Here is a 24,688-nt window from a genome sequence, read left to right on the forward strand (position 1 = left end):
TATGTAAAGGCAATCGATGTCACAAAAGTTAAGAGAAGTATCAAAAGTGTAGAAAAAGTGTTTAAAAAAAGTGTTTAAAAGTTGGTATCAAAATTTCTTATAAATATAACAATATCTACAATCAATTAGGACAGAGCAAATTACCAATGTGCAACACGCAATTGTATAAAGTGCTATACACAGTGCAGTATTCAACACACCAAGGAAATAAAACTAATAGATAATGATAGAATAGCTTGAATAAGACATGATGGGGAAATACATCCAAAAGATAGGGTACATAAATAGGGAACCTAACTTATGTACTAGTTGTTGACCAGAGGACAAAGGTATGGGTGGCCTAGTGAGAAAAGGATAAACCTGATTGATAGATATCACAAATAGGGAACCTAACTTGAGATATCGGAGAGCTTATAAGACTACATAAATATACTGGAAAAAGGGGGAAGAATCAAGAGAAAGATCATTTTATTCTAAGAAGTGATGTAATTCTTCAATGTTGTTAAGCCCGTTAGGCCAACGGGTATCCAGCTCGAGTATAAATCTTGATTCTAACTTCCTGAGTAAAAGCTCTCTATTGCCACCTTTCCTGGACAGAGGTACGGAACCAATAACATAATACGAAAGGCAAGATAAATCTCTTTTGTGAGTATAGTTGAAATGCCTTGCGACCGGATAGGCCGGATCGTTATGGAGAATGGCTCGTAGGTGTTGCAATATGCGCATGTGTACCTGAAGTTTGGTACTTCCTACGTACCGAAGTCCGCAGGAACATACCAGAACGTACACGGCATAGTCAGTTTTACAAGAGTAGTTGCCCAGTATAGGTTTGTCCTCAGAACTAAATGGAGTAGTGTAGTGGGTAGTGGACATGCCAAATTTGCATGCCCGACAGCTGGAGCACTTGTAGAACCCCCTAGAGGGTCGTAGCCACGCTGCTTTGGTTTTAAGTTCTGGAGCAGGGGTGTCTAGGTAGCTACCCATGGTCTTAGCTCTCCTAAAGGTCACTAGGGGAGTAGGGGGTAACACTGGATTGAGAATATTGTCACTCAAGATTATTGGCCAATTTTTGTTCAGAATGGCCCTGATTTTCTTTTCCTCTCTGCTGTAAGTGGTGACCATGCGGGGGCCGGTATCTAGTGGCCCACTGGTGGAAGTATTCTCGGTTTCAGTGGTATTTTCAGGGAACAGGCTTTCTCTGGAGCGAGATAAAGATTTTTGATAGGCTTTTTCTAACAGTGCTTCAGAATAACCTCTAGCTTTAAGGCGAGATTTTAAATCTTTTAAGCATGATTCAAAATCAGCAGTAGTATTCTCCAACCACACCCGATATTCTCCTCAGAAATCGGACACCGACACAGGAGCAGATTTAGCCATCAACCATTCAGGGTTGTTTTTATTTAAATAGCATGACGCGTTTCGGCACACCTGCCTTGTTCACATGGGTAGCCATTTAAAAATTTACAAAGTCTTTATACCAGAGCATAGGTCACATGGTCATTGTACTCATAAACATGGACAACAGACTCTGTTACTTTTTGCAATTTACGACATCAAAAGAGAAATCTATAACTCTATCTGAGACACCATTTCTATTAAATTCATAGATACTCTGGACATATTTACATTTGCAATGTTTTCCAATATCCTCTTGCATTTTAATTTATGGTTGGAGCATTAAAATACAAAACCTCAAAAGAGTAGAAGATTGAGAAGAGCTCAAAGGAGACTCCCTAAGCACAACGTGCTGTAGAAAATCTGAGGCTCTGAGGTTCCTTCAGGAGGGTTCTAAGGGATGTGGGTGTTCTGATTGGCTGATGCTTAGTTTGGTCTCTTTTACAAAAAGAGGCGTATATGCTACAAAAGAGAATGAGGCCTAGGCCTTTTTCTTTATATAGATATCTATCTGTCTATATATATATATATATATATATATATATATATATATATATATATATATATATATATATATATATATATATATATATATATATATATTATAAATTTTTGCAATATGCAATCATCTTAAAAATCCAAACTACAGATTTCACATTTTCAAAAAGTACAAATAGCGCACACAGCGACAACAAGGGCGCAACAAATTAATAAGCAAGTTTAAGTTAAGCTCTGAAGATTGGGAGGCCAGGGGAATTAAAGGAGCAGAAACAGGTCAATGAACGCTGCTTAGCATGAGAAAATAGAAGGACAAAACTGCAGAGTCAAAGGAGTATTGATAGGAAAACATGTCCATACTCAGATTGCCCACGCGTGTGCTTCACCAAAGCCTCCTTCCATGGAACAGGGTGTGGAGACAATAGAAAACATTGAAAGGCTGTTCAGTAACTTCAAGTCAAAAATAGTTTGTCTACATGTAGAGCTGGGATGCCAAGGAGCGAGGAAATGTTCGGGGAGCCCCCTTCAGTGTAGGCTGCAGCACCTCACTTCAGACATACCTGCAAGCTTCATCAGGAAAGAGCTCAGAATCACCTGGCGGGCTCAGAGGAGGCCACTGGGGTCCCAAGAAACCTTCCTGAACCCGGGCAAACCCTGGGGTCACATGGCAAAGTTACCTCATATCAAGAACAGAGGAACTGCTCGGTTCTTATCGTCTGCTTCCTGGTCAAATACAGATACGTGAAGAGTTTGTGGTGCAGGCATGAACATGGCGCTGCAGGAACAAGACCGAAGGGCCAGGCTCGCCTCGCTTAGCACTCAGGCGTTTCAGCTTTACCAACAAAGAAGCGCGCAGCAGAGACCTCTGCCAGCTCTGCTGGAGCCACCGAGGTGGTGAAAGAGGCCATGCAGAGTGGGCTTGGCGGAGGATTCAGTGAGCCCTGGTGCTCTCAGAGCTCATCGCCTGGAATGTGGGGCAGGGCCACCTTCTGTTGAACCCCTTCCTTCTCCTCATCATCTGAGGTCGCAGACACATCTTCTTGGTCAAGGCTGCTGACGGCTTTTCCGCGCTTACTCTTCTTTTCCTTTTGCTCTACTTCTTTCTCCTCCTTCTCACTTTTCTTTTTCTTTTTCTTCTTCTTTTCTCCCACTGCAGCTGTGTCTCCTTTCTTACTGCTCCATTTCTCATCCAGACACTCTCTATCTTTCTCTTTCAGCACATGATTTGCGCATAGAAACTGGGTGAGATCCTTCTCCTGGTGGTTTCTATACCAGTCTTCAATCACGTCTTCATACTCCTCCACCAGGACGTCACACTGCTTCTTGAGATCAGCAACCTCAGCAGACGTCTCGTTCCACAGCTCGTACAGGATGTCCATCACCACCTTCACCCCTTTGTGCACCAGGTGATGGAGGGTTTCGAAGGTTTCGGACATTCCCTTTGCAAATCTGATGCTCCCGGTTCGCTCCTTGTGCAGGTTGTACTCCAGCAGGCGTTTGCAGATATTCTCAGTCACCTCAATCAGGCGGATGTCTGATTTGGTGTACTTGATGCCACTGCTCTTGCCATCCATGAAGCCATATTTCGTGTCGATGACCTCTTTTGTCTTCCCAGTCTCATCAAAGGCAGATTTCAGCTCCACAGCCACAAACTTGCAGACTTTGCACTTGTTTGGCAGCTTCACCCAGTCATCGTCCGCGGCCCCCAGCGCGGCCAGGAGCAGCGGCAGCAGCTGGGCGGCCATGGCCGGGGTCTGGTACCGGGGACAGGCCTCCGCCTCCGTAGCACTCCTCCCTCCGCCTCAGCGGAGGGAGTGTATATATATATATATATATATATATATATATATATATATATATATATACACATATATATCCAAGACCGAAGCAGGTCGAAATGCGTCTTTTTTGTTTGCCAAAATAAATTGCTGCATTTGATCACATATAAGTCTGTTGGTGAGGCTGGATTTCTTTCACTCAAGGAGGAAGGATTATAACTGCAATATATGTATCTATATCTTCAAGGTATGAGGTAGAGTTAGGGATAGTAAATCTATACTTTCCTATATGCACTTACCTTTTGATATTTTGTCCCCTGACATTCTGTATTCTTGTAAGTCGATATTCTTGGGGTCAATATTGAGAAGTAGAACCAACATACCTTGACTGCATGCTCTTTCCCTTCCAATTGTAAATACCCTATGTCTCAAGCCCTTTATCTCTGAATTGCACCTTTGATGGGGAGTTGTAATAGTGCCATTACCCTTCTTAACGGAATACCAACTAGACATTTGTCACCTGAGGACAAATAAACTAGGCACACAGAGTGGCCAGAGAGTAGATATGCAGTTTAAATTGTTGCACACAGGGTTGTGTTGGTATGTGACGCCCTAAGAGTTAAATGGATCGGGCTTAGAGATCCGATAAGCCAAGAGTAAGATGTTTATTAGAATATATGCCAGTAATCAAAATAAATATTGGTCAATGTTTTGGGACTTAAGAATGTGCAACAAATCTAATTGTGTACTGTTTTAGAAATGTAATGTTTCCATGCATGACTTTTCTTGAGCTAGTTAACTTGTCATTAGAATGGTAACTGATCCTTATTTATCGTTATATTCAGGATTACCACTTCATTTCATGACATTATGAAAACTCTTGATTCTATTCCTCTGTTTGCCCCAGTATTGGAACTTTCATAGATTCCCATGCTTTTGTATCATTCCCCGTCGTCGGAATGGGAGTCTCAGTAACAAAAATAACATAGCAGTAGGTACAAAAGAGAAAGAAAAAGGCCTAGGCCTTATTCTCTTTTGTAGCATATCCGCCTCTTTTTGTAAAAGAGACCAAACTAAGCATTAGCCAATCAGAAGACCCTCATCCCTTAGAACCCTCCTGAAGGAACCTCACAGCCTCAGATTTTCTACCACATGTTGTGCTTAGGGAGTCTCCTTTGAGCTCTTCTCAATCTTCTACTCTTTTGAGGTTTTTCTTCAGTTCTTTCTTCAGGATTGTTGGCTGTTCCTACCAGGATGTCTGATAAGGAGAAGAAGGACCTTTTCAAGTCATGTTCCACCTGTGGCAAGAAAAGGCTGTATGTAGAGGACAGGCATAAGGACTGTGTATATTGCCTGTACCCGGATCATAAGGCTGCAGACTGCAAGATCTGCCGCACCTTTTCTACTAAGACCCTCCGGGACCGTGAGAGTCGGCTCCTCACTTGGCTCCAGAAATTGAAGTCTAGAAAAGACACGGTGTCCAGCAACAGTGAGGACTCCTCTTCAGCTTCATCTTCTAGAAGGTCAGTCAAAAGGGGTAGGGTTTCCCCTTCACCTTCTGTGGAGCGTCCAGTGAAGGCCTCAAACAAGACCCCCCGTGAGTCTGAGAGCCAAAGTCCTGTCAAATCTCCTCACCATGGTGTAAAGGAGAGGGAGGGACCATCTACGCCATCCACTGTGATGAAGACTGCTTCAGCCTTCAAAAAGCCGTCTTCTCTGTCATCTGAGAAATCAGACAAAAGTTCTAAGTCGTCGACGACGCAGCAGAAGGCTCCGTCGACGAAGGCGTTGAAGTCCAAGGTTAAAGTGGTGCCGTCGACGGGCTCGTCGACGGCCCGGTCGACGTCGACAGGATCGTCGGCGTCGATGGGATCGTCGACGGTGGTGACAGCGACGTCGATGGGAACATCGACGACTACAGCGACGACGAAGATTTCGTCAACGATGACGGTATCGTCGACGAGTGCTTTGACGCGGCAACATTGAAGATGACGACGGCAGGAGTGTCGACGGTCTCGCTGACGACAGCGTCGACGACGCCAATCTCGTCGTTGGCAGTTCGTTCGCCGACGGTGGCTTTTCCGTCGACGACATCGACTACGGCAGGTTTACCTTTATCTGCTCCCTCGTCGACGGAGAAAATTACTATTTCTTTGAAAAACATTACCCCGGACATGACGTCTCGAAGGAGGGTTATCCCCTTGCCTTCCGCTTTGTTGTTAGAGGAGGAAGATGAGCATTCTGATAATGATGATCAGGACTCGTTTGGGTATGCGCACAGTCCATCCCAACTGCTTGTTAAATGTCAGGAGACAGATTCGGAGGGAGAGTTTCTTCAGGAGTGTTCATATCAACATTCTTCTCAACCGCAGGGGTTCACAGGCCAAGAGATGGTATCTGTTCCTACTTCTTTCTTGCAAGATCTCCATAACATGTTGCAGGATTATAAATCAAGGGTGCTCTCAGCCTGCTGCTATTCCGACTACTCAAGCCTTGCCTACCCCTACAACTCCAGTGATGATCTCTCCAGAATTGCCAACTCAGGTGGTCTCTCAGCCACAGTCACCTGCTCCACATGTACCTTCAACACTACCGGACATACAGGATGATTCCTCGGATGAGGATCAGAATCTCGATGTCAGGCCTAATCAGGGCTTAGAATGGGATGAGTATGTAATCCCGGACCCTGCGTCACCATGTCCAGACCCTGTGGATTCCCCTCCGGTGGATATCGTGGGGTTTCATAAGTTAATGGAGAGGGCATCTAGCAGATTCCAGCCGCCTATGTCTTCTGTTGCCCCTGAGTGTTTTCTCTATGACTTTAAAGATCCATATAAAAAGGTTACCAAATCTATTCCTATTGTACAACATGTATGGGATGAAGGTCTTAAGGCTATGAAGAACCCAGCTACGGTGGTCCCTGTCCTACTGCACCTGGAAAAGAAATATAAGGCGCCTGAGGATGGTCCGGTGTCTCTGACTGGGCACCCAAAACCAGACTCTGTGATTTCGCCGGCGGCACAGAGGAAGTCCCGCAACCCTTCGGTGCCTTTGACTACTCCCCTTGATAAAAAGGGCACGAGACTAGATAACGCTGGAAAAAGATTCTCTTCAATGGCTAGTCTTCTGGTGCGGGCAGCTAATGCCTTGGCGATACTGGGCAGGTATGCTTGCCAGTTATGGTGTGTCTTTTCACCTTATTTAGATCAACTTCCCTAAGAATCAAAAGGTGACGCAAGGAAGATACTACAGGAAGGGGAAGCAACATCAGCGGAGGTAATCGATTGTGCCATGGACATTGCCACAACGGCTTTTCGCTCGCTAGCTGGGGCAGCGGTTCTTCGTTGCCAAGGATGGCTCAGAGCGACTTGGTTCAGGCCGGAGGTCCAGAATAAGATCTTGGACCTTCCTTTCGATGGAGAGGCATTGTTTGGAAAACACATAGATGATACCCTCCAAGATATTAAGAAGGATACAGAGACAGCTAGGTCTCTTGGTACGCTTCAATACCGGAAGGCTCCTTTCAGGTGTGCCAGAGGCAGGAGTACCACATACAGAGGCTCATTCCATAAGCAGCAGTACTCGTCATATGGATCAGGGTCACAACAATATCGCCAGCCCTATCATCAGAAACAGGGTCAAACCTCGACTTTCTCAAGATCAAATACCAGAGGGAAACAGAACCGCCAGGGACGTGATACGTCCAAGAGGCAATAGCGGCATTCTGGCTCTTTCTGCTGTGCCCACCTCCAGGACAACATCTGTAGGAGGCAGGGTATCACAATACCTCCGCAACTGGTCTCAGATAACATCGGACTGTTAGGTGCTCAACATAATTGGAAAGGGTCATACCTTGGAATTCACTCAAATCCCACCTTCCAAGCCCCCTGCTGCCATTCCATCGAAACATCTGCGTCTCTTGCAGCTCGATGTTCATCAGATGCTCCTGAAGGGAGCTGTGGAGCTGGTTCCCTCATTTCAAAGAGGGAAAGGGTTTAATTCCAGGTTCTTCCTGGTGAAGAAGACGCTGGAGAAATGGCGCCCTATTTTAGACCTCAGGGAGCTAAACACTTATCTCATTTCCCAATCCTTTTGAATGGTTTCCCTTCAGGATATCTTACATCTCATCAATCCAGGGGATTTCAGGGCCACTCTCGATATTGAAGACGCGTATTTTCACATACCCATTCACCCAGCATACAGGAGGTTTCTACGATTTACAGTAGCCAAGAGCCACTTTCAATTCAGGGTTTTACCCTTCGGACTTCGCTCTACCCCAAGAATCTTTACCAAGGTGCTGGCACCAGTGGGGGCTTTCCTGCGGAGGCATCACTTTCAGGTCTTCCCATACCTGGTTGATTGGTTGCTGAAGGCCCCGTCCAGGGAGGCTGCGAGGGAAGCCGCCAACGCATGTACAAACCTATTCCAGAACTTGGGTCATACTCTCAACAAGGAAAAATCATCTCTGATTCCGTCCAGGACAGCGCGTTCCAGGACAGCGCGTTTCCTGGGGGCCATCTTGGGCTCAAATCTCAACAAGGCTTCCCATCCTTAGAAAGGCAGAAAAAAACAATGCGAGCCATGGTACTGCTCTTGAGAAAAAGAAGGTGTCTTTCAGTACGCTGTTACAAATCCTGTCTGGGGTGATCTACTCATGCATCCCTCTAATACTTCACTGCAGATTGCGGATGCAGTCTCTTCAAGAGCAGCTCAACAAACAGTGGAAGCAAGTTCACGGCTCTTTCAATGACAAGGTGACAATCACTTTTGCAATGAAAAGATTGGCCTTGTGGTGGCCAAGACAGGAAAACCTTTCCCAAGGTCTATCCTTCGTAGGCAATCCGTCTCCTCAAGTGGTGACAACGGATGCGTCACTGGACGGCTGAGGTGAGGTGCTTCAGGATCTTCATGTCAGCGGGCATTGGTTGCCCCAGCACCGTCTTCTTCACATCAACCTTCCAGAACTAGGGGCTATCAAGCTGGCACTTCAAGCATTTCTTCCTCGGCTGCAGGAGTCGGAGATTCTCCTCTGAACGGACAACACCACGGCCATGCACTACATAAACAAGGAAGGGGGTACCAGATATCTTCCATTGTTCCAGGAAGCCCCGCAGAAGATTTGGGAGTGGGCTATTCTGCACGGAATAACATTACAGGCAGAATAACTACCAGGAATTCTAAATGAAAAGGCGGACAGACTCAGCAGGCTATCTTCCGTCAGTCATGAATGGGAGCTGAACCAGGTGGTCTTGGAGGAGGTTTTCCAACAATGGGGCAAACCCTCAATAGATTTATTTGCCACCCCGGCCAACAAGAATAGCCGGTTTTACCCAAGCAGGCTTCACCCTCGAGGGTCGTTGGGGAATGCGCTTTCGATAGCTTGGTCAAAAGCATTTGTGTACGCCTTTCCCCTCATTCCAGTGATCCCCAGGCTTCTCAGGAAGATCAAAGTGGAACCGTGCAAGATGATCTTGATAGCCCCTGCGTGGCCACAACAGTTCTGGTTCACGGAACTTCACCTTCTGTCTCTCGTCCCTCCTATTCCTTTGCTGACGATTCCGGACCTTCTCACGATGTCCTGCGGGCAGATTTGACATCCGGATCCACACTCATTACACCTGACTGCATGGCTCCTGAGCAGCAAGAATTCATGAACCTTCCCATCTCGAATGAAGTGAGAGAGGTTTTGTCTCAAGCTAGAGCTCCTTCTACAAATAAAACTTACCGTTTTAAATGGAAGAGATTTAGCATTTGGTGCAGGAAGAAAAGTGTTGACCCCTTCACGTCTCAACCACATCAACTTCTACCTTATCTCTTGTCTTTGGCTAAGACAGGATTGGCTCATTCATCCATAAAAGTTCACCTGGCAGCGATCTCTTGCTACAGACGCTCTGCATCTGGACCTTCTCTTTGGTCTTCAAGAATAATTAAACAGTTTCTCAAGGGCTTATTCCGCGTCTTCCCCCCGGTGAGGCTTCCACCTCCCACTTGGCATTTGAATTTGGTGCTCCAACAGCTCATAAAAGATCCCTTCGAACCAATTCATCGGGCAGACATGAAATTTCTTTCGTGGAAATTGGCTCTCCTTCTTGCCCTCACATCAGCAAGATGCATTGGGGAATTGCAGGCTCTCACAATTCAAGAACCTTTTCTCCAGTTCAAAAAGAATACCATGATTTTAAGAACTAATCCGAAGTTCATACCTAAGGTGCCTTCGGACTTTCACTTAAACTAACCTGTGATTCTCAGGTCTTTCTTTCCTCAACCTTCCACACCAGTGGAGAGGTCACTCCATTCTCTTGATGTGCAGCGGTGCTTGAAATGTCATCTGGATCGCACCAAAGAGTTTCGTAAGTCTTCACAGTTATTCATTGCTGTTGGTGGTCCGCGCAAAGGCCTTCCGCTTTCGAAGCAAAGTATTGCAAGATGGATCTCCAGTGCCATTATATATTGCCATTCATCAGCGGGTAATCCACTGGACAGCAGGATCAGGGCACACTCCACAAGATCTGTGGCTTAATCTACAGCTCTCTTCGCGGGAGTGCACATCAGAGACATATGCAGAGCTACAACTTGGAGCAGATTACACACCTTTACGAAGCATTACTGCTTGGAAACCTTGACGCAGGAAGACACGGCTGTGGGCCGGGCAGTCCTGAAGAACCTCTTCCACTGATTGGTGAGCTTTCCTTACTATCCCTCCTTCCTATTTCTGCACATTTTGTATCTAATGTTGCTACTAATGGCTATTCTAATGTGTATATACTTCTTCTCTTATGAGAGTATGCATACTGAGATGTTTTTGTATTTACGCCACAAAATGTGCTTTATTGCAACTGCCAGCTACATGGGAATCTATGAAAGTTCCAATACTGGGGCAAGAAAACAAGTTACTTACCTGTAACTTTGGTTCCCCAGTATTGGTAACTTTTATAGATTCCCATGCGCCCACCCTCCTTCCCGTGGAAACCTCAGCCTTTAGCAGATGTGGTTACTGTTACACAATGGCTATGAAAATCTGAGGTTCCTTCAGGAGGGTTCTAAGTAATGAGGCTCTTCTGATCGGCTGATGCTTAGTTTGGTCTCTTTTACAAAAAGAGGTGGATATGCTACAAAAGGGAATGAGGCCTAGGCCTTTTTCTTTCTGTTTTGTACCTACTGCTATGTTATTTTTGTTACCGAGACTCCCATTCCGACGACGGGGAATGATACAAAAGCATGGGAATCTATGAAAGTTACCAATAATGGGGAACCAAAGTTACAGGTAAGTACCTTGTTTTCTTATAAGGTGTGTTCGTCTAATTAGTTGTGTTGACCAAGACCATATTGCCCAGAATGCATTATGTTGTCATGGAACAAAGCTAGGATTGGAATCAGTGTTTATAATGACATGGAGAGAGATGGGCACCATACATGCACTTAACACATAATAACGATTGTGCAATTCAACCTCTTTTGTTTCTTTCTTTGATATGCTAGCAATGACGAGAATGGAATGAATGTAGGCATCCTGGACATCTTTGGATTTGAGAACTTTAAGAAAAACTCTTTTGAGCAGCTGTGCATTAACATCGCCAACGAACAGATCCAGTTTTATTTCAATCAACACATTTTTGCGCTGGAGCAGGTAAAATAAAACAGAGTTTTAAAACAGAGTTTAAAGCCCTAATATATATTTCTTGAGAATGTTTCACTTCGATTTCTTTCCAGGTATTTTGAGTTAGCACCACTCCTGTTCTGGCCACAAGTGCTGGTATCTAATATAGAATTAAAGCCTGCTGCTAAGGACTATATGAGTCGTTAAAGGCCCTGAACCCAAGTTATAAGCTTGAGCCGTGGGTGAGGATATATAACGATGGAAAGGGCCTTTTCCAAAAAGTATCATTGGAAGTAGAGGGAACATAAAGCTATAAGAATGTTCCACCAACTGAGGGTAGAAAATTCTAAACAAAAAAAAAGGGAGAAACCGAAAACCAAGCAATTGAATGTTAGCGAATGAGACCAGTACCGGTCATTATTGTCATTTGACCACTTAATGTTCTTCACTTGCTCTCTCAACATTCAAATGTTCTATTCAAGGATTGACCTTGATTCAAGGTTTCTTCAGGCAACCATGGAAAAGAACGCTAACATTTTTGGAAGAGTTCACATGGTGCCCTCTGAATTCTGCAGGCACTTTGTACCACTGTTTGCTGAGCTCACTGGCAAACAGCATTTGATGGTCCCACTAGCAAGTTTTGATGCAGAGGTCCAGTAGCTTTACTGTGAAAGAGACTGATGGTGATGCCTGTTTTAATGAACAACAATGAGATGTTACCTAAAGATTCATTTTAAGAAAGGGGTGTATATGTTTTTGTTGTGTCTAAGAATGTTAGGAGACAGCCAACAGAATCTCTGGGACAAAAGGTTGCTCACTGATTGCATTCGAACATACGTTACATACATTCCTTTGAGGAATTTATGTAAGGCCCTCGGCCCTACAACTAGAAGTTCAGATGTCAGCCCACGCACTTGGGCCTTGAAACAGCACCATGTACACCACATTTGCACTTGACTCTCAGGATAGCATGCCGAGCCGTCAGGAACTCACAAACAACCTCCCAGTAATATGATTGTCCAGCTAGGCAACTTAGAAAAGATGCATCTTACTTATCAGAACTGTTTATCTCATAATGCAATACAAGGGTACCAGTAGGTGGGGCATACTGCTCTTCTCCAGCCCCCTGGTCAAGAGTCCTTCATTTGTGTAGTTGCACCTCTGCTCCCCTACTTCTCCAGTATTGAATCTTTCATAGATTCACATGCTTGTATCTTATCCGTCGTCATAGTGGGAGTCTCACGGTAACAGAATGACCATGGCAGTAAAAGAAAAATTGTAAGAAAACCCGTAGGGAACAATATTGTTTGTAATCCAACCGCATCATTATGTGGTCCAAAACTCAGCCAATCAGCTGCCAGCCCTGACATCACTCTCCCCAGTAGAGCCATCATACCTCAGATTTCCAAATGCCTTCGTATGAGAAGGAGTCTCCCTGAGCCTTGCTCAGTTTTGTTCCTGAGTGAACTTTTGACCTTTCTATCTGAAAATATTTTCTTTCCGATTTAAGGTACTGTTTTCCATCTTATGTCTAATATGGCTGAAAGCTCAAAAAAGAGGCTTTTCCGGCCCTGCAGATCCTGTGGGAAAGCCAGACTATATTCTGAAGACCCCCACAAAGACTGTTTGTACTGTCTTCATCCAAAACATGTGCTTAAGGACTGCAAGCACTGCAGAACCTTTTCAGTGAACACTATAAGGAACACAGAAGCACGCTTACTGTTGTGGCTTCAGAAAAAGAAGGCCACCTCATTCCAATATTCAATCTTCTAAAAAGCAGAAGTCAACTGCTTCTGAGAAGAAAGTGGAGTCTAAAAAGCTAAAAACTAAAGACAAGGAGGCATCTTCGTCTTCTCTTCCTCATACTCCACTAAAGAAGTCTTCAGAGTGAAAGGTAGTGTCTTTAGCCCCGTCGGCGAAGACTGGGGCGTCTCCGGCGCTTGTTCCTGTGAAAACATCAACAACACCATTGACGATGACTTCGTCGATAACAATCTCGACAACGACAGCTGCGTCGACATCAGTAACTAAAACAATGCCATTGAAGAAAGGTTCAGCGACGACTCTGTCGACAAGAAAAGCGTCGTCGACCTCATTGATGACACCATCGGCGACGACCTCGTCGATGACACCATCGACGATGACCTCGTCGATGATAATTTGAATTTCTTTGTCTATGGGAGCATCGACGACAGGTGCACCGTCGACAACAACCTTTAAGTCACCAATGACAAAATCATTAATATCTATCAAGTCTTTTCTGACGTCGACGGGCTCGTCGACGGTCAAAAAATATACAGAATTTACTACTTGGACAAAAATTTCTCCCCTACCTTAATCAAATCTGCTAGATTTACAAGAGTCGGAAGATGAAGATTCGATGGGAGTAGCTTACAGTCCTTCACAGCTACAAATCATGAGCCAAGACAGAGATGAAGAAGAGTGTCAGGAGGTTCAAGAGGATTTTTCTTTTCAAGATCGTCCAGGATCCGACTTCAAAAGATATGAGTCGTTCCAACAGTCATACGAGTATGAAGAGGAAGAGGAAACGCATTCTGATGTGAGGAAGTTGTCCATCTCGATGCCGGTTCCTCTAGTGACTGACTTACGTCACATGATCAAAGACTATTATTGTCGTTTTCCTGTAGCTAACGCTCCTGCCTCGAATACTTCAGGCGGTTCTACCCAAACTCTGGTAGTTCAACCTCCACCTACAGTACAAAAGATACGATCTACCCCAATTATCACAATTAGTGATGATTTCGCAGTGAGTGATGGTGAAGACCAGCCAGAAGAAGGGCAACTTCTTCAGGAGAATCCAGTAGGTATCGAATGGGATCAATATATTTTGCTTACGACACCTTCTCCATCGCCGTTGCCAGCAAACTCTCCACCGCAGGACATTGGAGGTTTCCATGACATTATAGAAAAAGCCTCAAAGAGATTTGAACTTCCACTACCAGTGCAGGAAACGGAGTGTTTCCTATACGACTTCAAAGAGGAATCAAGGAAGTCTATCAGATCAATTCCTATGATCAATCATATCTGGGACGAGGGCTTGAAAATAATGAAAAATCCAGCCTTGGTTGCAGCCTCGTGCCCAGAATAGAGAAGAAGTATCGGGCCCCAGAGTCTTCTCCTGCATGCTTAATTGAACATCCGCGTCCAGAATCAGTAGTGATGCAAGCGGCTCAGAGACAATCTAAAAATCCAGTCTCAACTTCTGTAGCTCCTCCCGATAAGGAAGGAAGACGGATGGATGGCATGGGGAAGCGTTTTGCTGTGATGGCAGTGGCTTCAATTAGAGCTTCAAAAGCTCTAGCTTTGATCAGTCGTTGTAATAGACAGATGTGGTCAGACATGGCACCGTTGTTGGCTCATCTCCCAGATGACAAAAAAGAAGAAGCGGCCGCCATTTTACAAGATGGAGCTAGGGCGGCTTCTGAATCCATCGATATCGCTATGGATCTTTCATCAGTGGCGTTTAGGCAAATGACGGGAGCAGTGGCACTCCGGGGACAAGTTTGGCTTAAGGCCACTTCATTCAGACCGGAAGTCCAGGGAAAAATTGTAGATATGCCTTTTGACGGTGAGAATCTCTTCGGAAAATATTTAGACAATGCTCTCCAAGGAATCAAATCTGACACAGACACAGCGCGAGCGTTGGGCTATCTGCAACAAGGTAGATTCCAGTTCTTTCGAAGGAGAGGTTCTAGAGGCCAATACAATCAAAGGTCTTTGTACCCGTCCAATAGGTACCAACCTTACAGTCAACAGGGGTATCGCCAGTTTTCGAGCATCCAACAGTTTAGCTCTTCAAACACCCCATATCATCAGAAATCCAGAGGAAAGAATACTGCGAGAGGAAAATCACAGCAATACAATAGATGACAGTGACTTTGTCGAAGCACCCGCCACTTGCTCAGACCTCAACAACGATCATTAGCTTTCTCTCTGTTATCAGCAATGGCTGTCGATAACAACAAGCAGATGGGTACTGGACGTGATACATCATGGCCATACCCTAGAATTTATACAAAAGCCCCCGAATCAACCATATGTTCACAGGAAGAAACAGCATCTATCAGCCCTCAAGGCAGAAATGTTATCTCTTCTAGTGAAAGGGGCAATAGAGGAAATTCCACTTCTACAACGAGGGAAAGGATTTTATTAGCATTTCTTTCTGATAAAGAAAAAGGAGACATCAATATGGAGGCAGGTAATGGACCTGAGAGGTATGAACCAATTCATCAAAAAGATACCCTTTCGTATGCTATCTCTTCAGGAAATACTCCTACTACTAAGCAAAGGAGACTACATGGCATCCCTGGACCTCTTAGATGCCTATTTACACATTCTGATTCACATTAAACACAGGAAGTTTCTGCATTTCATGGTGGCGGGGCGCCACTACCAATTCAAAGTCTTACCCTTTGGTCTAAAATCGGCGCCAAGGGTCTTCACAAGGAGCATAGCACCAGTAGCAGCGCACCTGAGACTACAAGGCCACCAGATTTACCTGCATCTGGACGATTGGCTCATAAAAGGTACATCATACCTGGATGCCCTGCACTTGCTACTATGCTGCATGGATCTCTTCGATTTTCTGGGACTATGGATCAACTTAGAAAAGTCGTCTCATATTCCGTCACAATCCCTTCAATTTCTAGGAGCCGTGCTTTGCACAAAGGAAGCAAAAGCTTATCCTTCAGAGGAGCGTACTCAGAAAATCTTAAACCTGGCATCACATTTGCAAACAAGAAAATGCCCTTCAATGAGAATCTTCAAGTCCTTATTGGGGATGATGTCTTCCTGTATCCCTTTGCTTCCCAATTGCTGATTGCACATGCGGCCTCTCCAAGAGCTTCTCGACAAACAATGGATACAATCCCAAGGGTCCTTCGAAGATTGGATCATCATCTCTCCTCAGATTCAGGCAGCCCTGTCATGGTGGATGATCAAATAACATTTGACAAAAGGTCTGCTCTTCGAACCTCAATGTTCCAGTTATGTTATTATGACAGATGCATCACTTCAAGGTTGGGGGGCACATCTCCAAGACCTCGAAATACAAGGACATTGGTCTGACCACGAAGCTCAACTTCATATCAACTAGTTGGAGCTAAAAGCAGTGTTCTTGGGATTACAGGCGTTCCTCCCCAGACTCCATGATTCGACGGTACTAGTCAGGACGGACAGTACAACAAACAATGTTTTACCTATTAAAACAAGGAGGTACAAAATTAAAGCTCCTGTCGAAATAAGCTCAAGAGATTTGGAAATGGCTACTGCTTCACAACATCTCTCTCCAAGTCCAGCACATTCCAGGAGTGCACAACACAAGGGCAGATATCCTGAGCAGATCAGCCAGTGTTTCCCATGAGTGGGAACTAGCTCAAAGTCAACTTCTGAGAGTGTTTCGTCTGTGGGGTACCCCATCGTTGGATCTGTTCGCAAACCACCACAACTCGAAATGCAAGCACTTTGCAAGCAGGTTCCCTCAAGCGGGATCGTGGGGCAATGCTCTACATCTACGCTGGACAGGAATGTTCGCGTATGCATTTCCTCCATTCCCCCTGATATCGAGAGTGTTACGGAAGATGAGATCATAACCGTGCCACTTAATTCTGATGTCCCCAGCATGGCCGAGACAAGTCTGGTTCTCGGAGCTTCTCCAGTTGTCGGTGGCCCCCAGAATACAGTTCCCACTATTTCAGGACCTGATCTCTATGAACAACAGACAAAATCTCCATCCAAATTTGACTTCGCTGAACTTGTCAGCCTAGAACCTCACAAACATGAATTCGAATACATAAATATTTCTCAAGAATGCTTGGGATATACTCACACAATCTCGGGCAATTTCAACAAATAAAACGTATACAGCAAAAGGGAAGAGATTTTGCCAGTGGTGTGTATCCCAAGATCTGCATCCCTTTGCTGCTTCTCCAGAGCAAATTCTCCCTTATCTTTTACGTTTGGCTAGAGCAGGTCTCTCTCATGCGTCACTAAAGGTGCATATGGCAGCTATTTAGAGATATAGGAGGGTTCCTAACCATCCATCGCTTTGGTCACAAAGAGTGATAAAATAATTTCTTAAAGGGCTCTTCAGAGTGTTTCCTCCGGTTCAGCACCCGCTAGTCCCCTGGCAGTTGACTCCTGGAGCCCGAGTTTCTGGATTCCTGGGCCACAGTGGGGAATGAAGGCAAACATCACACCAGTGGGGTTCACACTACTATGCACAATACATTTTTGCAACAACAAAAAAGCATGGGCTTAGTTGCAGTCCAACAAGCTCTTTGGGAAGCTAGGTGTTCCTTTTTAGTGACAGGTGGACCTAGACTCACAGAACCCCTTACTTGGTTAAAGGTTAGTGTCAGTTCAATCCCGCAATCCTGCCAACTCTCCCACACCATGAAAGAGGGTGGGCAGGCACTTAAAACCAACTGGGGATAGTCCAGACTGTTGGGTCTGAAGCCAGTGGTGCATGGCTCAAAACAGATTCTAGCAGTGCCATTTACCCCCTGGCTTGGCAGTTTGGTATGGACTGTTCCCATGAGGCACAGGGTAAAGACTGATTTGCATATGGCTGGGTTCAAACTGGAATGGCATGGTGAGCAAAAAAACGATGGATTTAGGCCCAGATGTCTGTACTGGGGTGAATGTATGACATTCTTCTGCATTCTGTCCATCAACTGTTGTTTTTGCATTCGTCACCCCGAGTGGGACGGGTATGCTCAGACGTGAGTCCCGTGCTCTCCATGCCACTGGAATCAAGCTATCCTGGCTGATGAGGGCTGAAATCCCGAAACCGGTCCTAGGATGCATGTTTCCAGTCCAGGGAGGACCTGGCTTGGCAGTTCGGGCTGGACTGTTCCCATGGGGCACAGGGTCAAGACTGATTTGCATATGGCTGGGTTCAAACTGGAATGGCATCGTGAGCAAAAAAACGATGGATTTAGGCCCAGATCTCTGTACTAGGGTGAATGTATGACATTGTTCTGTATTTTGTCCATCAACTGTTGTTTTTGCACCTGATCCAAATATCATCACTTCGGTTTTCTCCCCATTAAGTTTCAAGAAGTTAGCAGATATCCAGTCTGCCACTCAGGTCATACATCCAAGGGCATTTTCTGACAGTGAGCCCAGCCCCTTAGGGATGATAACCATAATCTGTGTGTCGTCCCCATATGACACCACCTCTAATCCAAAGGAGTGGACTACAGTTGCGAGGGGGGCCACATACAGATTAGAGAGGGTAGGGCTCAAGGAAGACCCCTGCGGGACTCCAAAAGGTAGAAGATAGGAGTCTGAGTGAAAGGATTTTAGATTCACCCTTTTGGATCTCCCTGTCAGAAATGAGGATGAGAGGGCAAGTGCTTGATGTGAGATACTAAGACTCCGGAGTCTGTCCAGCAGCAAAGTAGGTGAGATGGAGTCAAATGCTGGTGACAGATCCAAGAGAATTAGCACTACCCCTGGTCCTTCATCCACCGTATGCCTGATGTAGTCCGTGGCTGATATTACAGCCGTTTCTGTACCATGATGCCTTCTGAATCCAAACTGTCAATCATTGAGCCAAGATTGAGGTTCTGCAGTTTCCTTTAGCTGCTTATTAAGATGTAGCTACAGGATTTTAGCTGGAGCAGAGAGATGCTGAGAGTTTTTACAGTCCCTAGGATCCAGATTAGGTTTTTTCAAAAGAGGTCTGATGATGGCTTGTTACCAAGTATGGGGATAGATTCCAGATCGGATGATGACATTCATTAATTTACAGAGGGGTTCTGCTATGGTGTCAGCAGCCATATGTAGAATTGCGGGTGGACATGTCTCCATTGGAGATCCTGAGTGCGTTCTCATAAATGAATGTACAAGAAGAGGTGGCGTGAGGTCAGAGAATTTAGAGAGACCTCTATGCTCACTGCCAGGCATCAGTCCAGCGTCTTTGGTAAGGCTGTTGACTGTCGGAGTTATAGTGAGTGTTTTAAGGTCTTACTCGAACCCAGTATATATGTAGATATAACAGTGTGAGGATACATCTCTCTAACATGGCGGTTCCATTTGTAACCATGTATATAGTCCTTCTTTGCTTACCATTGTAATAGCGGAAGTAAGAGATTTTTTTGTTGATTTATAATGAGTTGAAACGCCTTACCCTTTGCATATCTTGACGAAGCCCTCTGGCGAAACGCGTCGTATGCTGTAAGTTCCCTCATTAAATCTATGTGGAACTACCCCCTGAGTGTGCTGCTTTCTTTACGAATTAAGGATTCGTGGATCGTTTGTAGCTGTGATAAATACAACGGGTACACCCCCGTTTTGGCGTGCACCCGCTCACGAGTGCAACCGGCTGGTGTTTGGAGCATTTGATATATATATATATATATATATATATATATATATATATATATATATATATATATATATATATATATATATATATATATATATATATATATATATATATATTACACTTATACCTACCTATATATTCGTATCAATTCTATATATTGGTGTTTGATAGTTTGGACATGATATTTTGGCCCCCACAATATTTCTGCAGGATATTCTGGTGGAAAACCTATTCAGCACAAGTATGCTCCTCACCAAGCACACTGAATTCAGCGTGGCCGCATTGTGAAATGGTTTTCCAATGTTATCTCATCTTTAAGTTTCTTAATATTTATCTTGACATCACTGTAAGTTTTATTCTGCTTTTAGACACATGTATTAATTCAGACACTGTAGATAGGGCATATGCGTCAGATTGCCACTGGGCCCTCGAACTGTGTGAAATTGATGATTGCATCCTTACTACAGGTGCGATCCATATTGGTTTCCTTTTGCACTTTTCTAGTAGTTGTGATATCTAGACCTATATTTATGTTTGTACTGTATTTATTTCTAGCAATTGTATTTTAGATTTTTTTTAGTTGGCGACCCTGTCAATGCTATGAACTGAAATGTCAATGCATATTTTCATCAATTGTATTTTAGGCTTTTCAACTCTGTGGTCCTGTCATTTCCTAAGAACTGAAAAGTTAATGTATATGGCTTATTTTTGTTTATTTTCTTTTTTTAGAGTTTTATGTAGCGCAAGCTCGACCCAACGATATCAAGTATCAGAGCGCTTTACATGAGCATCAGTTTCATTGCAGATGGACACGTTGATTTTTGTTAGGCAAGGGGAGATTAAGTGATTTGCCCAGAATCACATGATATTGAGTGTCATTGTCAAGACTCGAACCCTGTTTCCCAGCTTGGAGGTTGACCGCTCTAGCCATGAGGCTACATCCTCTCCCCTGACTTTTATGGTAAAAAAAGCTAAATAAAGTTTGAAAAGGAAAGTGAATTTAGCAAACAACCACTTTTCTGAAGACTATATAGACCAAGGTGAGGCTGGTAGGCCAATCGCCTTGTGCAGAGATCAGGTCAAATGGCCTTTATTTCAACTGTCAGTCAACACACTGTCACCACTGTACATGTAGGGCAAAACATGTAAGCTGACAGTACTCATGCTTACCACGGTGTGCCCATTCTGACCTGCAGCCTCTCTCTGGATCTCGATCTATAACGCTATGGTCCTGAATGTGCAGATGCGCTTGCCATGTGCATAGAGATCAAAAGGAAAAAGAGTCAAAATACCATGTACAAACTTCATGGGTTACTCAGGTCAAGATGCACGCTAGAGTAGTGATTTCAGTCCCAACAGATGTGTTTACTTACAATTCCTGAAGTATAATGTAGAACATATTAAATGTATCCTCGTGGGTAAGAATTCAAATTAGCTTACAGTACTAAAAAGTGATGAGTTTTCTGACAGTCTTGCTCAAGATGTAGCTCCTCTGATCTCCATATTAACTCCAACCTTTTAATCGAGCACACAGTGAACCCAATAAGAAAAGCCCTCTTATCAAAGGACTGTAACCTCAGCTACACAAAACACATTTCCATTCCCCTATTCAAACCATTGTGATATCCAAAACTGACAGTGCAAGCACATTTCTCACTCAATCCTGAAAGAATTATCTTGCACCCCTGACAGCTCTACTAATTTAGCACCCAGACTTGCTTCTTATGCCAAAATGTATGACCACATTGCACCATTATTAAGTGATGTCCACTGGCTACCCTTTGAGGGACGAAATGGGTTTCATGGCCCTCAAATAACAACCTGCATACTTCATTCCACCTTAAAGAAATCTGGAATGGCAAAATACCACAAGAAAAGTATTTACACTCAAACCAAAACGACTTAAGTCCAACTAAACAGCAACCAAAGTCTTTCTCTGGTTAAGCTCCCTTTCTGTGGAAAACTGTCTTTCATTAGGATCTGAGATGCCAAGAAAACATTGTCCGACTTTGTAGACAAATAATATCTCTACTTTTAAGTTCCCACATTCTTTCACTTCTCATTTCCCCTTCCCTTTTTAGGTCGAGCCTCAACAGCGCTTGTGCTGTCTGTTCGACCTGTTGTATCCTCTTTTGTGGGGTCTGGCACACCTCCTGATTGCTATTGGTTGTTGTGTATGGCATTTAAAAATGCTGGTTTATTATTGGTGCAATTGTGGAAATGTCCCTCCTTTATGTACTGTGTGCTGTCTGTTCGACTGGTTGTATCCTCTTCTATGGGCTCTGGCACACCTCCTGATTGCTATTGGATGTTGTGTATGGCATTTAAAAATGTTGGCTTATTATTGGTGCATTTGTGGAAATGTCCTTCCTTTATGTGCTGAGTTCCCTGGCTGGCAATTTCACTCAGAGAATGTTTTCGTTGGCTAGCACGTGTGATGGCCTCTCCTCATGGCCCCTTGTCCCATCTTGGAAATTGCATCAGCCAAAGCACCGCCTCCTCCCATATGCTGCTTCACGCCAGCAACCATTGGCCCTCGCTGTGGGAGCTATAATGTAAATTGCTGGCTGCCGCCCATCAGCAATTATCAATTTCCGAGCCCCACAGGCTTTTGGTGCTTGAAACTGAATTTAGACACTCGGCCTGTACACTGTCAGGGGATACATCACTGCTTCCCCTGTAGTTGCTTCCTGGTGGTTGTTGCTTGTTTAACCAAGTAAAGAAAATGTATGTACCAGCGCAAATCTTCATGGGAATCAATAATACGATTTACTGACCATTAAAAATGCCTACACGGGCGCAGCAAAATTTCACTGTGCTAGCTCCGCGGAACTTTCGATAAATCTACACCTATGTACTATTTGCCTCATTGCTGCCCCATCAGGAATGGTAAGAATGGTAAGAATGGTTAGGGCTGTATGTGCTACATATGCATTAACTGCCCCTTTTGCTGCCCCAATTTATCGGACATCTGAGATGCTCACTTATCTGTACAATGTCCGGGGAGGGGTAGTGGAAGGGGACACATTCGGGTTTTCACAGGGGAGCAAAAAGTTAAATACACTTCCTTCGGTGACTCACAAATATGGCTGATTGCAAGTTCACTCAGTAAGAAAGCAGCAGCAATCACCAAGTCAACAGTCCACTGCAAATTGGTTTGAACACGTGGCAATCACCAACCAAAAGGCTTGATTGACTGGCCACAGATATCCATTCAGACCCTCCTACTTTTACCCTGAAAGTCGCATGTCCTTTATTTTGCAGTTTTATATAGCACCCAAATGTTTTGGAGCGCTTTACATAAGCAGCAGTAACATTAGACATTCATTTTTGGTAGACACAGGAAAAGTAAGTGATTTGCCCAGAATCAAAGGGTGTTGAGCCAACGCTGAGACTCGAGCCTGGTTCCCCGTTTCAAAGTCAGCAGCTCTGGCTGTTAAGGAGCACAAAGTGCTCTTCACAAACTGGCATGGACACTAAAGTTGCTCTTTTGAATACATATATCTCGCAGGTATCAAAAAGTTAACACGTGACAGGAGTTAGAACTGTAGCATATTTTTCTCAGAGTAATACGCAATAATCGCAGCCATCCCACGTACTATTTGGCAGTTCCATTGTATTTTATTTGTGGTCATATAGTGCTCCAATATCTCTGAGAGATGGAAGAGATGGAAGATTGGGGGTTTCTCGTGCGACCCATGCAGGATGTTTTTTCTCCGTTTGTTGTGACCAGAGATGTGTGTGATATGTTTGTGTCGCTGCTCATTGCCAGGTGGTGATGCAAACATAATGATAGACACCGCTTTTTAGCATGAAGGGGCTAGTTTAAGATTGGAGAACGGTGTTTAAATGCGTTGTGGTCTGCCAGGGAGTGTTTAAGTGTTGTACATGTGCGTTTGCAAAAGCAAAAATATGAAAATCCGTTCCAACATTTTTATTTTCTCAGTTTAAATTAATGGTGACTGATGGGTAGGAAGAGAATGCTGCTTGTCTGAGATAACACAGTTTGCCATTATTTATAAAGTCTCCAACCACTTTCTCAAAGTGCGTGAAGGAAGATACCTAAGAAATACAGAGCATAGGGACGGGCAAAGAAAATTCACTGCAACACTTAAAGCTTACAAAAAAAGTTAATTGCTAAATAATGCTAGAAGGGTACACTTCTCAATATTGCTAGCTCAGAAAATACAGCTGTGCTTCTAAACAGTATTTGCTCAAGAATCAAAGGTGTACTTCTAAAGAGCTGACTAAGGAATTTTGAAACCGCTGCAGGGAAATACATGCTGAAGAAATAGGAATTCACTGCAGAGCTCCACAAAACTCAGAAAGCAAAAACCTCTGCAGGAATAATACATTCGACCTTATGAAAAAAGAATGCAATAATGCATCATGCTGGACGGTAACAAAATATGGCTTTTTATCTGTAATAACTTCCAAGGGCCATGACCCATCGAGACCCAAATGTCCTGTGTTTTTCTCTCTCAAAAGAGAATTATATTTTCCCCCAAAATTCAGAGAATGTAGAATGCATTTTATGAGGTTGCAGATAAATATAGTTACATGTCACCAGATCGAGAAACTGAACCCAAGACTTGAAGGTCCACAGACCATGCTCTATAGGGGTGTAGAGTAAAGATAGGCCACTGAGACTTTAAGAGCGGGGGCAGATGCTGGTCATACAATGGCCCTGATCATGCTCGACCTAAGCGCGGCTTTTGACACCGTAGCGCACTCCATCCTGCTACGGTGTCTGAACGAAGCTGGGGTTGTTGGTCCTGCGCTGGGCTGGCTGCAATCATTCCTTACGGAGAGATGTTTCCAGGTACAGCAGGGGACCTGCCGCTCAGTGGAGATGTCACTAGACCAGGGAGTGCCTCAGGGCTCAGCTCTGAGCCCCACTCTTTTTAACCTATACATGGCCTCTCTGGCGAAGGTTGTACACTCTTTTGGGGTAGAATTAGTGTCGTACGCTGACGACACTCAGCTGCTGATTTCCCTATCGCAGAGCACCTCCAACACCCCTAAAAATTTTAAATCCTGTATGCAGGCATTAGCAGAGTGGATGGA

General features: G+C 44.3%; 2 protein-coding genes across 2 annotated transcripts in view; one reads left to right on the forward strand and one right to left on the reverse strand.

Annotated features, from left to right (window-relative positions):
* The window catches only part of MYO3B (myosin IIIB), a 1,488,954-nt gene that overhangs the window by 448,796 nt on the left and 1,015,470 nt on the right, over positions 1–24,688 (forward strand). The window contains exon 12 of the mRNA XM_086956107.1: positions 11,151–11,298. Coding sequence (XP_086812233.1) covers positions 11,151–11,298 — 148 coding nt within the window. The remainder of the gene's footprint in view (positions 1–11,150; positions 11,299–24,688) is intronic.
* Positions 2,002–3,638, reverse strand: LOC147731134 (protein canopy homolog 3-like). The gene has a single exon (XM_086956105.1). It carries the CDS (start codon positions 3,636–3,638, stop codon positions 2,844–2,846), a length of 795 nt encoding a protein of 264 aa, XP_086812231.1. The 3' UTR covers positions 2,002–2,843.

This window comes from Lissotriton vulgaris, chromosome 2_1, assembly GCF_964263255.1.
Source record: "Lissotriton vulgaris chromosome 2_1, aLisVul1.2, whole genome shotgun sequence".
NCBI classification, from domain to species: domain Eukaryota; kingdom Metazoa; phylum Chordata; class Amphibia; order Caudata; family Salamandridae; genus Lissotriton; species Lissotriton vulgaris.